General features: G+C 53.9%; 1 protein-coding gene across 9 annotated transcripts in view; it reads right to left on the bottom strand.

Moving 5' to 3' along the window:
• AKT2 (AKT serine/threonine kinase 2) overlaps positions 1 to 13982 on the bottom strand; it is a 51853-nt gene that overhangs the window by 5849 nt on the left and 32022 nt on the right. For all 9 annotated transcript variants that reach the window (XM_007996832.3, XM_007996833.3, XM_073016440.1 and 6 more), the window contains 6 exons: positions 6183 to 6336; positions 5582 to 5713; positions 3673 to 3738; positions 2611 to 2679; positions 1673 to 1795; positions 107 to 235 (listed from right to left, as the gene is read on the bottom strand). In XM_007996832.3, the coding sequence (XP_007995023.1) occupies positions 107 to 235; positions 1673 to 1795; positions 2611 to 2679; positions 3673 to 3738; positions 5582 to 5713; positions 6183 to 6336 (673 nt within the window). The remainder of the gene's footprint in view (positions 1 to 106; positions 236 to 1672; positions 1796 to 2610; positions 2680 to 3672; positions 3739 to 5581; positions 5714 to 6182; positions 6337 to 13982) is intronic.

Here is a 13982-nt window from a genome sequence, read left to right as displayed (position 1 = left end):
CATCACAGTCCTGCCCTCAGGGCATCTGGGCTGGAAACACACAGGTCTGGGGGTTCCCCCTTCCCTTGGCCTCACATGTTCCTACCCCCCCGCAAACCCCAGACACCTCAGGCGCCAGGTACTCCGGGGTCCCACAGAAGGTTTTCATGGTAGCCCCGTCACTGATGCCTTCTTTGCAGAGGCCAAAGTCAGTGATCTTGATGTGGCCGTCTTTGTCCAGCATGAGGTTTTCCAGCTGTTGCAAAAGTCAATGGATCTCAGGCGTGTGCTCCAAGGGGTTCCTGCTACCCCAGCCTTTCCTTCCAGGGAAAGATGCCAGGGGCTCCTGGACATCAACCCTCCCATGCCAGGCTGGGCCCAGCACACACAGCCTCACCCTCTGAGGCTCAGAGAGAGGCCAGACCCAACCCTCCCCACACCCTGGCCCACCCCCAGGGTACCTGGACACAGCTGGGCAGGGAGAACCGAGAGCCAGGCCCTGTCCACCCACTGCCCCCACTGTCAGCTGCAGGTTCTTACGTTCGAACATGGGGGCACAAGCTTTCTTCTATTTTTTTTTTTCTAGACTTTTTGTCTTTTAATTATGAAATATGCAGCCAGGCAAAGTGGCTCACACTTTGGGGAGCTTAGGCGGCAGGACTGCTTGAACCCAGGAGTTTGAGACCAGCCTGGGCAACACAGCAAGACCCCATCTCCGTATTTTTTAATATGAAAAATAAATTAGCCAGGCATGGTGGCACACACCTATAGTCCCAGCTGCTTGCGAGGCTGAGATGGCATCTCCCCCTGGAAGGCCCTGTGTGCCCCTCCCAGTTACTGACCATCCCCCACAAGAATTAACCTCTACTTCCCGTCTGTACCACTGCACACAGACACACCTGTGAACTGTGGACTCACCTCCTCTGTGCGGCTTTCCCTCGACATTAGCCTATGAGATGCGTCCACACTGTCGCGTGTCGCTGTAGCTCATTCCTAACTGCTGTGTGGCACCCCACTGTGCGAACACTCCACAGTGGGTCTGACCTCTCCTCACAGTGGGCACTTGGGTTGTTCCAGTTGGGGCTAGAGTGAGTCCTGCTGCTGAGTGGGGGGGACACTTTCTAAGGTGAATGTGTGTCCCCACTTCTCTTGTGCACACACTGACGAACTATCTTCTAAATTTGGCTGGGCGCGGTGGCTCACACCTGTAATCCCAGCACTTTGGGAGGCTGAGGTGGGTGGATCATGAGGTCAGGAGTTTGAGACCAGCCTGGCCAACATGGTGCAACCCCATCTCTATTAAAAATACAAAAATTTGCTGGGCATGGTGGCGGGCACCTGTAATCCCAACTACTCAGGAGGCTGAGGCAGGACAATAGCTTGGACCCAGGAGACGGAGGTTGCAGTGAGTTGAGATCGCACCACTGCACTGAACGGAGCAGGACTCCTCATAAATAAATAAATATAAATAAAGTAGGGATTGTGTCAGTTCACACTCCACTAGCAGCCTAGGAGTGCTCGTGGGAGGCTTGGAAAGGTCCCCACTTGGGGCCACTTGCTACAGAACCACCCCCCTGGACCTTGGTGGGAAGCTTGGCGAATGAGGGCAGAAGGCCTCAGTCCCACCTCCCCAGTGTGAGTCCCATGTGGTGTGCGTGCCACAGGTCAGCCTGGTGCACACCCTGCCACTAACCTTGATGTCGCGGTACACCACGTCCCGCGAGTGCAAGTACTCAAGAGCCGAGACGATCTCTGCACCATAAAACCGGGCCCGCTCCTCTGTGAAGACACGCTCCCGGGACAGGTGGAAGAACAGCTGCAGGAGGAAGCAGTGAGGAGAGGAGGTCAGGCCCCAGCCCACCCACCTGCCCTCACCTTCCCAACCCCCTACCCCAGCCCAGTGATGTGGTGACACCTGTGTCATGAACCAGTAAGTGACAGCTACAGGGACCAAGCAAGGCACAGCGCAGAAGCTCACGAGTGACACAGAGCTGGGGGTGAAGGGCGAGGGTCCACCAGGAGACACCCACGAGAGGGTATGACAGGGACATCCAAGACAGAGGAGGGAAGACAGCATGGAGGCAAAGAGAAGCACACGTCATGACCAAGTAACAATAGGCCGTGGGCAAGCCCAGATCGGACGGATGAGCAAACCTCCCATCCCAATACAGGCGTGCCAACCGCTGCACAGAGAAGGCTCGAGGCAAGCAGTGGGTGACAGAAGTGAGGTAACTCTGTGAGGGGGAGCTGAGTGGCTGCTGGAATCCACTTCGGAAGGACACGGGAACAGAGGGCTGCTAGGTTTTAACCCTTGGGAGCCTTTTCTGGGGCCTTTAAGACCATCCCTCCCAGTGCTGTTGCCCCACAGCCCTCTCCACACCTCTCTGGACTGGTGTGGACCTGACCCACCCACTCACTAGCTGTGTGAACCTGGGCAAGCCACTGAACCTCTCTGAGCCTCAGTGACCACCCCCCAAAATGGAGATGATGCCGCCTGCCTCAAGGGAGAGGAGCACAAGATGACATTGAAATTTCCCTCCACCCTTCCATCTCACCCACAGCTCCTCTCCAACCCGCCCCACCCTAAAGAAGAAGGCCCCAGAGGGCAAAGCCAAGGCAGCCGCGGCTCACCTCGCCACCGTTGGCGTACTCCATCACGAAGCACAGGCGGTCGTGGGTCTGGAAGGCGTACTTCAGCGCCTGGCGGATGAAGGCAGCAGGGTAGGAGGTGGGAGGGAGGAGGACTCTGCTGAGCCACACCAGGGCAGGGCCCTGGCCCTGCTTATTCTGCACACATACACGCTGCCCTGGCTGGGGCCCCCGGGAATCAGCCAGATGGGGTTCACATACTGGCTGCACCTTTTGGGGCGTTAAGTGAAGGCATGGCTCTGCAGGTAGGAAAGCGTTACATGCTGAACCATGTTGTCCTCTGCCTCCATCAGGCACAGCCAGGGGAAAACTAGAGCTGTACTGAGCAACCAGGGCTCTTGTTTTTACAGTAAAATGTGTTCAACTTACACACACAAGTGATGTCTGCTGTGGCTGGGAGTGGCAAAGGCTTGGGAGCCAACTTCAACAACAGGATGGACAGGGGGTCCCTCAGCTCATGACAACTCAACTATTCTGTTTTCTACACTGAGGTACCTCATAAGAGTTTATTTGAAAAAGTACTGTGGCTTAATAGGATACCTAGACAGCAACTGAGATAAAGAAATGACACATAAGCCATCCTTAATCTAATCCATTTAACTGGTGGCCACTGGCCTCGATGGAGACTGCACCCCAAATAGGCATCTACTCAGTCCAAGCGGACAGACAACACAATGCTAACACATCTGCTTCTATGAGCATATCTGAAAACAAAAACAAAAACAAAATAATATTTCTACTTCAACCAGCTGGGCTAAGTGCCCTAACTCATAGAGACAGCAGCCATCAAATAATGTGTTATCTTCAGTTGGCTCAAGTGCTTATACGAAGCCACCATCTCTGAAGAAGCTGTCACCCTCCCACTCCCTGAGCCTGCTCACCCCCACGTCTCGGTTCGGAAGACTTGGCAGGGCGCAGCAACACCGTGCCCTGGCCGCCTGGCCTCCCCCAAGGCTGTGCTTTGTAGCAGAAGATTTGGGCTCTTTCTCTGAGCTCTGTCCAAAGGCTGGCCTCACACTGTCTGGGAAAGGGAGGGCAACTCACAGTGAGGAACGGGTGCCTGGTGTTCTGGAGGACCCGGCTCTCGGTGACTGTGTGAGCGACTTCATCCTGCAGAGACAGACTGCGGGTGAGGGGCTGGTGGGCAACACCATGCCTGCCCACCCCACCCCGACCGAGGAAGGGGAGCAAGGCCTTGTGAAATGCAATTCCATTCCCAGCCATAAATGCAGAAATAATCACAGGAGTGGAATGTGAATGCCTGCAAGCCCTCAGCAAATAACAGACCCAGACGAGGATCATCAGTGGCTCTCAAAGCCACAGGTGAAAAGTCAGCAGCAATGTCACAATGAAGGGACCAGGCTGCTAGGGGCAAGACACTTGTGACGTCCCTGCAGGGGAGACAGACAGACATCACAAGAGCCCCGAGGTGCCACCACAGGCTGTGGGAAGCCCCACCTAGACAGCGCTCTTGCCCAAAGAAGGAACTGGGCCTAACGAAGCTCTAGACAGCAAAGCAGTGCTTCTCAGGGTGTGGTCCCCACACGGGCACATCAGCACTGCCTGCGAACTGGCAGCAATGCAAATTCCTGGGACCTACCCCCAGGCCCACTGGGTCAGAAACTCAGGGTGGGCCCAGCGCTGTCTCACAAGCCCTCTAGGTGACTCTAATTCAGGTTCTAATTGACTGTACAGCAGAACCACCAGGAGAGGTTCCAAAAATCTGGAGCCACCTGCAGCAACTGCACACAGGCTCTCCCTGGGGCAAGTTGATCCCCAGGGGACACCTGAAAATGTCTAAAGTCTTTTTTTTCTTTAGCTGGGGGTCTGGTTCTGTTGCCCAGGCTGGAGTGCAGTGGTGTGAACATGGGTCACTACAGCCTCAACCTCTGAGGCTCAACTGATCCTCCCACTTCAGCCTCCTGAGCAGCTGGGACTGCAGGTGCACGCCACTATGCCCGGCTAATTTATTTTTATTTTTATAGAGACAGGGTCTCGCTTTGTTGCCCAGGCTGGTCAACGAGCCCAGCCCAGCGATCCTCCCACCTCAGCCTTCTAAAGTGCTGGAATTACAAGCATGCACTGCAGCACCCAACCCAAAAGTCATTTTTGATTGTCACAACCTAGGGAGCTACTATTGGCTTTAGTGCGTAGAAGCCAGGGGTGCTGCTAAAACCCTACAATGCACAGGGTTGCCCCGACAGCACAGAACAATCTGTCCCAAAATGTCAACAGTGCTGAGGCTGAGGAATGCTGCCTTAGGCCCAATCACCACATCAGGAATGAACAGTTAATGTGACTGGCTCTGATGGCAGCACCACGATTATATTCTTTACAGCCTTCATCTGTCAGGGCACGTGTTCAAGTGTGGATGAGTGAAGCGACGTGATGTCTAAGACAGGCCTTAAAGTATTCCAGAACAAGAGAGGCAGGCAGAGCTAAGTTAACAAGGCTGGCCAAATGCTGATAACTGGTTAAACTGGACAGTGGCTACATGGGGGTCCGTAATATTTATTTTCTTTTTAAATTTTTGAATAACTTTGGAATCTTCCACTACAAAAACTTCAAATAAGGGAAAAAGTAGAATTCCATTCTTGGCCCGGCCTCCAACTGGGATACCCTGAGCAGAGCCCTGGCCTCCCCAACAGGAACGTCCTCACAGCCTCCCCAACAGGCCCCAGCCTCCCTTGACAGTACCTGCTGGGTGAGGCCCCGAGGCTCGCTCTCTCCACAGGCACCCCCAGCCCCTACCAGAGGGTGGAAGTGGGGACTCAGCAGCAAGGCCTGCTGCTCCTCTCTGGGCCTCAGGCTCCCCCTTTTCTGTCTGGAGGGAACTCGTGGGGGAAATAAGCCCACGGCAGCAGAAAGCGTGGGTAAGCGTCCAGGCCTCAGGGTCAGGCTCCAGACCGCAGCCCCCGCAGGGGCCAGCAAGCACAGTTCCCGGGGCACGCACCTTGGCAATGATGACTTCCTTCCGCAGGATCTTCATGGCGTAGTAGCGGCCAGTGGCCTTCTCCCGCACCAGGATGACTTTGCCAAAGGTTCCCTTGCCAAGGAGTTTGAGATAGTCGAAATCATTCATGGTCTGCCAGGGACAGGGAGAGTGGGGGCAGTCAGCGCCTGGCTCACGGGCCCATGGGAGGAAATTTTAACAAAAGAAAGAGGAAAACCAAAAGACACTGTTGCCAAACGGCTTAGGCTGGAGCAGGAAGGGAGGCTCTGGGCAGCAACTGTGTGTTCTGAAGTGGCCTTCAGACCAGGCTCTGCAGGCACAGGGCCTTGGGAGGGCTGGGCTCTGATGTGGGGGTAGCCAGGTCTTCACCACCTCCCAAGACGAAGCTGCAGTGGGTCCACCTAGGGTTGCTTCCTCCCCCACGGGCACGGAGAAGACCCGAGGGCACCTGCCACCTGAAATCACCCCACCCTGCAGGGCAGCTCTGTTGTCTCTCAGCTGAGCCCCCTGAACTGTGTATGGAAACCAAGGAGAGCAGGGCCAGCAATGGGGATGGGGGGCATCACAGGCTGGCAGCCCCACCCCTGCTTCCAGCACTTACCACTTTAGCCCGTGCCTTGCTGACCGCCACTTCCATCTCCTCGGCCGCGGAGGAGTCACTGGGGGAGCCACACTTGTAGTCCATGGGGTCCTCACCTGGGGCCCGCTGCTTGAGGCTGTTGGCAACCATCTGGATGGCCCGCATCCATTCCTCCCTATGCAGGGACACACGTGAGTCCCAGGAGCCAGGAGTCCTGGGCCTCAGAGTCAAAGGGCTGAGTGCCACCTCCCAGCCACCCCCTGCAACAGGCAAGCAAATGACCACACACCCATGGGAATTTGGGCACGATCTGTCAGAACCAGAGAGAGCTGAGGGGACCTGAGTGAAACTCCACAGACCCCCGGCTGTGATGGTGAGGAGCGGGTAAATGTGGAATGCAGGCCAGGCGCAGTGGCTCATGCCTGTAATCCTAGCACTTTGGGAGGCTGAGGCAGATGGATCACGAGGTCAGGAGTTCGAGACCAGCCTGGCCAACATGGCAAAACCCCGTCTCTACTAAAAATACAAAAATTAGCCGGGCATGGTGGCAGGCGCCTGTAATCCCAGCTACTCAAGAGGCTGAGGCAGGAGAATTGCTTGAACCCAGGAGGCAGAGGTTGCAGTGAGCACAGATCACGCCATTGTACTCCAGCCTTGTGACAGAGCAAGACTCCGTCTTAAAAAAAAAAAAAGTGGAATACAAAGAGAGATCACCAATTTCCCTAAAGTGACCTGGCCTGAGGGCCATCTGAAGCCAGGGAGCAGTCAAATGATCAAAAAGGAGTGACCCTCTCTTTTCACAGCCCCTTGAAAATGAGCCAGCACCCTGAGCCTTGAATGAGGGAGAGACGGGGCTCCTGTAAATTCTTCAGAACAAATGACAAGCTCCAGTTTATAAGTTACCAATGTTTTGTAAAGTTAAACCAAGAGTAAGAAGCAGCATTCATTAGCCAAAGGAGCCGAAGACATTACAAGGCAAGAGCTGGCCCGCAGGATCCCTGGAGGGGACAGTCCGCTGGGAGCAGGGAGTCTGCATGGCAGGGACAGAGGTCCTGGCAGCCCAGGGGCGTAGAGGAGAGAAGCTGGTGGACAGGAAGCAGGTCCCAGCAGAAGGGAGCCTGGTTTAGAAACAGTCAACTAGAAGCTAAGTACTATGGCTCACACCTGTAATCCTAGCATTTTGGGAGGCCGAAGTGGGCCAAGTGCTTGAGCCCAAGCGTTCAAGACCAGCCTGGGCAACAAAGCAAGACCCATCTCTAAAAAAGTTTTCAAAAAACAAAAATAAAAAATAAAAACAGGCCAGGTGTGATGGCTCACGCCTGTAATCCCAGCACTTTGGGAGGCCGAGGCGTAGGATCCCTTGAGGTCAGGAGTTTGAGACCAGCCTGGCCAACATAGTAAAACCCAGTCTCTACTAAAAACACAAAAAATTAGCCAGGTGTGGTGACATGCGCCTATAGTCCCAGCTACTTGGGAGGCTGAGGCAGGAGAATCACTTGAACCCAGGAGGGGGAGGTTGCAGTGAGCCAAGATCGCACCATCGCACTCCAGCCTGGACAACAGTGCGAGACTCCATCTCAAAATAATAATAATAAAAATAATAATAATAATAATAATAATAATAATAAAATAAACAACAAACTAGTTCTGTCACTCATGGTTTAGAACTTGCTGGGAAAGAACTGTCTTTGGGCCAGGCTCGGTGGCTCACACCTGCAATCCTGGCACTTTGGGAGACTGAGGTGGGAGGATGACTTGCATCCAGAAGTTTGAGACCAGCCTAGGCAACACGGATATCCATTTTGTAGAGACCAAAGATAAAAAATTAGCCAGGTGTTGTGACGGCACATGCCTGTGGTCTCAGCTACTCAGGGGCTGAGGTGGGAGAACTGCTTGAGCCCAGGAGGTGGAGGCTGCAGTGAGCCATGATCATGCCACTGCAATCAGCAAAAAAAAGAAAAGAATTTTCTTTGGATACTTACAAACTGTTCTGCCTAATAAGTGAAAATGACCAGAGACCAAAATGAAAAATATACTAGGCTGAATGACACCAAATTGTCCACATCCCCCATTTTTGACCACACCACAATTATGTGTTTTCAACCTAATGCATTTTGAACCCTCTGTGTATTTTGCTTGTGTCTAGAAAATACCCACATGACCAATAGGAAAAATAAAATGTTTACTAATAGAAAATTCAAAGAGTACAAGTAGGCAACTTCCCAAATCCCAGTGATTTAAATAAGCCACAGGGAGTACAGCCAGCACTTCACACACATCTTCCAGGGTGGCCCCCGCCCCAGGGCAAGTGTCACTGCTCCTGTGTTCCTGAGGCACTGGGGCACCCACCCAAGGTCAGGCAGGGAACAAGTGGCTGGCATTGGGCTTCAAAATCCAAGCCGGGGCACCCTGCTGGGCTGTATTCCTCTCCAGTGTCGTTTCCTGGTGTACCACGCGAAACTACTTCTATTTCCATCCGTCCCACCATGCACCCTCTTCCACATTTTGACACTGCTGAAATGCAGATGCATCTCACAGTTGGGGTCTGTCTTGATTTAACTGGGCACTCCTTTTTCTTGGCACTATACGAAATAGGGTGCCCCCCCGATGACAGCACCTTCGATTTGATGAAATATCACAGCAGTGTTTAACACACAGGCTGTTGTGAGGTAGAATGCCTGTGAGGCATCTGTACAATGAGACATGCAGCTGGGGGAAAGACGGAGGCAGGTCTGTATGCTGACTTGGGATGACCTGAGACATCTTAAGGAAAAAAGGAAGGTGCAGGGCCGGGTGAGGTAGCTCACTGCTGTAATCCCTGCAATTTGGGAGGCAGAGGCTGGAGGATTGTTTGAGCCCAGGAATTCCAGACCAGCCTGGACAACACAGGAAGACCTCGCCTCTATAAAACATTTCAAAATGAAGGAAGGTGAAGAACAGTGTACAGTTCTGTGCTCCTGAGTTGGAAAATAATGAACTTCTGCGGACACATACTCACACAGGCACAAACATCTCCAGCAGAGAAGCCACGATCCTGGAGCCTTGCCTGCCTCCAGGGAAGGGAACTGGGAGTCGAGGAAAAGGAACAGCCTCTAATAACACATGGGAAGCACTCGCTATCATCAACCATTCCCACTCCCACCCACTACAAAGGAGGAACTGAGGCACAGATTAAAAAACCAGATTCCAGGAAAATAGCCATTGTTCCAGCCTTGGTAGCTGGAATCACAAAAGACACGCTGCCCTCCCCACCCACTCAGAGACTGGAGTCCCCACAACCCATCTCTGTCCACCCCATGGAGGCGGAGATTTCCACCTGCTGTGAACATGGTTCTGCACCCAGAACTCATGGTGGATACTCGGTAGATACTTGGGTAATGAAAGAGTGAGGCAGCCAAAGTCCAGGTGGTCCCAGAGCCAGGGCGCAGCAAGGCCCAGCACAGACCCGGGCAGAGCATACACTGAGCCTTGGTGCACACCCAGGCAGAGAGGTGCTGGCTTCTGCACTCCCTGGCCCAACGTCTCAAGCCAGTATTTCTCAACTTGCTTTAACCCATGCCCTCTTTGGAACAAATTATAGCCTAATTCCCAAACGCTACACTAATATTCCTGTTTTTCAAAAAAAAAAAAAAAAGGGGGGGGGGGCACGGGGCAGGAGCCGACTCCACGACAGGTTTTTTTTTCTTTTTTATTTTTGGAGACAGAGTCTCGCTTTGTTGCCAGGCTGGAGTGCAGTGGCTCCCTGGTTCAAGCAATTCTCCCTCAGCCGCCAGAGTAGCCGGAACTATAGGCACCTGTCACCATGCCCAGCTAATTTTTGTATTTTTAGTAGAGACAGGGTTTCACCATGTTGGCCAGGATGGTTTCGATCTCTTGACCTCATGATCTGCCCGCCTCAGCCTCCCAAAGTGCTGGGATTACAGGCGTGAGCCACCGTGCCCAGTCTTCCATGCCATGCTTTATCAGACATTGTTGTCCTCTCACAAATTTTAAATTTTTTTAATGCTGACTCTGAGTAAATGATGGTGGATTGAGAAAAAAAAATCACAGATCTCCTAAGAGATACAGTGAATATATTAAAAAGGAAAATATGTCTTTCATATATAAAAATCTTGAGAGACTGTCACGTGAAGATGGCAGATTGCAGACTAAGATGTACAGCGTGGTATCATCTTTGTTTTCAAAGAGAGGGGTGGAGAGAACACAGATGTTCTCTCTGTGGAGAGAACCCGAATACATGAAAGACGGCACAGCCACACCACCAGCCCAGAAGCAGCTCTGGGAGGCTACTCCAGATGGGAATCAGGAGCACAGGCCCTGGAGCCACCCCAGCTGGGGCTCCAAGAGTGGCTCTGCCACCTGGACGAGCTCAGCCCTCCCAGCTCTCTTAGTCCCAACCAGGGCCTGGGGCTAAGAGGTTGGTGGACTGTGGGCACACAGCACCGCACACAGGGCTGGGCGGAAGGCACTCAACTTGGGGAGGGTGCCAAAGACACCTGCAGGGGCGGGCCTACCCCACCTACCCTGGCTCCCACTGCCCACCCTACAGAGAGCTCCAGAAACACAGCGAGGCAGGAGGTTACACGGGAGTAACTGGAGCTCGCCTGCTGCCTGACAAGCCTCCGATCCAATTCTAACTGGATCAAAGTTGCAAGGTTGCAGCATTCGGAATTCCAGACGAAAAGCAAGGGCCTCTGTCCAGGATCCTTCTCAAGGGTTTGCAACATGGGGTCTGGGGCAAAGGGGAGCTCCCCCTGAAGCTGGGCCTCAAGTATCTTCTAGCCCCCAGAGGAGAGCCCTGGGGAAACCACGACTGTAAAAATAACAATACTGAATGGCCAGCTCTGGACACCACCTTGCTTGACTCTCGAGAGCACTGCAATTCTCAAGAGCCAGCATTTCTGCTGTGGGGACCGAGGCACACGGAGGTGGAGTCACCTGTGAAGGTCACACAGCAGGGACGTGGCAGAGCTGGGACTCACCTGTGCACAGCCTACTCCTCCTTAGCACCACCCGCCTGTCCCTGAGCCTCAGCAAAGCTGCTGAAAGCTATGCGAGACCCAGGAGGGTAAAGCAGGGACCCTCTCTAGGGAAGGTTCGTGGGACCCAGCCAGGGAGCCCAGGGGCAAAGCGAAGGAAGAACTCTCCTCGGAAGCCATGATCTGCACCCGCCTTTCAGAGAGGGGCCCCCAGCCCCGCCCCTCAACAGCAGTCCCACGAACACCTTCCACTTGCGGAGGCTGGTGCCACTGTGTGCTCTGCGGGAGGACTCCTGTCACCCTCCCAGCAACCCTGTGTAGTAGGTACTGCCATTCACTTCATGCTAAATGACAAGACCGAAGCACAGAGAGGCTCATCTGCCCACCTACAGAAGCCAGGGACACAACCCAGGCACTTCTACCTCCAAGAGCACTTCTCCCATCGGTATTTTTCGGAACCTTCCCATCCTCATTTGGGCTCGGGGCCAGGGGAGGGACGTGGGGGGAGCCACGTTCGCCCTACCAACACTGGGAAGGGCACAGTACAGGGCGAGCCCAGGCTCTGGGCCAGGAGCTGTGGGGACCTTGCCGCCCAATGCGCTGCCTGCCTTCCACACCAGCTGGGGACCTCACAGTGGGTGAGAGGACAGGCTCTGGGGGATGGCCTGGGCGTGGATCCCAGCTCTGCCCCTTCTTGCAGGCCAACACAGGGCAGGCTGTATGCCCTTCCTGTGCCTCGGTGGGTGAGGCACTAGAGGGTCCTATCAGGGTGAAATGAGACCCTGGACATAAAAGTACTGAGAGCAGTGCCTGGCACAGTGAGGTCTCAGAAGGCTGTCATGAGAGTTCGCCCAGCCGGCCTGCAAATGTGAAGTGTTTCTGTGCACCAGGCTTGTTCAGGGCACTGAGGATGCAGCAGGGGACAAGCCCATCGGGGCTCCTGACCTGAAGGGGAAGACAAGTGTGTTGAAGCTCCAAGGTGGGGGCCAAACGGGAGACTCCTTCTCAGAGGGCAGTCAGAGGAGGCCTGAGGAGGTGATGTTTAAACCAGGACCTAAACAATGGCCATCCCCAGTGCCTAGAACAGGCCCTTGGCACACAGCTGTGAAATAAATGAAATGGAGGGAAGGAGGCAGGGGATTGGGAGGGAAAGGAACCCAGGCAGAGGGAACTGTGTGCCGAAGACCTCAGGGCAGGAGCAAGCTGGGGTGTCTGTGGAAGGCGCACAGGTGCCAGAATGGCTGGAGCCAACAGAGGGGAGTGAAGGAGATGAGGACAGGGAGGAGGGCAAGCCCAGACCACTCCGGGCTCTACATGCCACCATGTTAGAGATCTCGGTCTTATCCTCAGCACCACAGGAAGTCGCTGAAGGGTTTTAGTCACGGGGGAACAGGCTCCGATTTCTGTTTGAAGTCAGTAGCCGCTGTGCGGGCTACAGACTGGGGGTAGTGAGAGGAGACCCCAGCATCCTCCACAAAAGAGATGCTGGTGGCAGAGGAGAGAGAGGTAAGAAAGGCGCTGGCGCTGCGTGTGCCAAAGGCTGCCATGGGCAGGCCCTGCGCCAGTGCCTTCACGTTTACCTCCTCTCCTGAGCCTCCTAACAGCCAGGGAACTGAGCCCCACTGAGGGAGGGACGTGGCAGTTGGCCTGAATCCAGGGCCTGAACTCCAGCCCTGGGCCATCCTGCGGGGCACCGCAGAGAGAAGCTCGGTGAAGCAGAGGTGGCAGGGCTGTCCTTCATGCACAAGCAAGTCCTCATCACTTCGGGAGTGACGGCTGACTGTGGGGACTCTCCCCTAACCATCACCTCCCCGACCTGGAGGGGCATTTACAGCTGGAGGGCATCTGGGGCCCTTTCTGTGTGCGGATAGCCTTCCTTGTGAGGATAAAATAAATTAATATATATGTAAAGTCCTCGGAACAAGATCTAGCTCAGAGAATTTGTTTTAATTATTTTTTTTTTCATCCAACAAACATTTACTGAACACCCATTTGTGTGCCAGATACATAAATAAATATAAATCCCCACTTGGTGGACAGGTGCTGTGAAGAAAAGCACAGCTGGGGAAGGGCAAGAGAGCGAAGGGAAGCAGGGCAGGACGCACCGGGGCGGCGGCGCTGGGGCAGAGACCTCGTGGAGTCGGGGAGAGCTGTGATGGCATCTGGGGGAAGAAGGCCTTAGACAAACGCCACAGCAAGTGCTGAGGCCCTCGGGCAAGAGATGTGCTGGGCATGTTTAAGGAACAGCAAGGAGACATGTGGCTGAGAGTGCTTGTGGTAGGAAACACTTCTGGAGAGGTCGCTGGATCATACAGGACTCTGCAGGACACAGCACAGACCTCGGAGTTTACTCTAAGTGGTAGTAAAAGCCATTCAGAGTTCTAAGCAGAGAAAATACATAAGATTTACATCAAGGCCAGGCACGGTGGCTCACACTTGTAATGCCAGCATTTTGGGAGGCCGAGGCAGGCGGATCACCTGAAGTCAGGAGTTTGAAACCAGCCTGACCAACATGGAGAAACCCGTCTCTACTAAAAATAAAAAATGAGCTGGTCATGGTGGCGTGTGCCTGTCATCCCAGCTACTAGGGAGGCTGAGGCATGAGAATCACTTGAACCCAGGAGGAAGATGTTGCAGTGAGCCAAGATCACGCCATTGTACTCCAGCCTGGGCAACAAGAGTGAAACTCTTGTCTTGAAGAAAAAAAAAAAAAAAAAAAAGACTTATATCAAAAAGATCACACATAGCCAGGCACAGTGGCTCATGGCTGTAATCTTAGCACTCTGGGAGGTTAAGATGGGCGGATCACTTGAGCCCAGAGTTCAAGACCAGCCTGGGCAAC

The sequence above is a fragment of the Chlorocebus sabaeus genome, chromosome 6 (genome assembly GCF_047675955.1).
Source record: "Chlorocebus sabaeus isolate Y175 chromosome 6, mChlSab1.0.hap1, whole genome shotgun sequence".
NCBI lineage: Eukaryota > Metazoa > Chordata > Mammalia > Primates > Cercopithecidae > Chlorocebus > Chlorocebus sabaeus.
The sequence above is the reverse complement of the archived record's forward strand: the minus strand, read 5'-3'. Positions and strand labels throughout refer to the sequence as shown.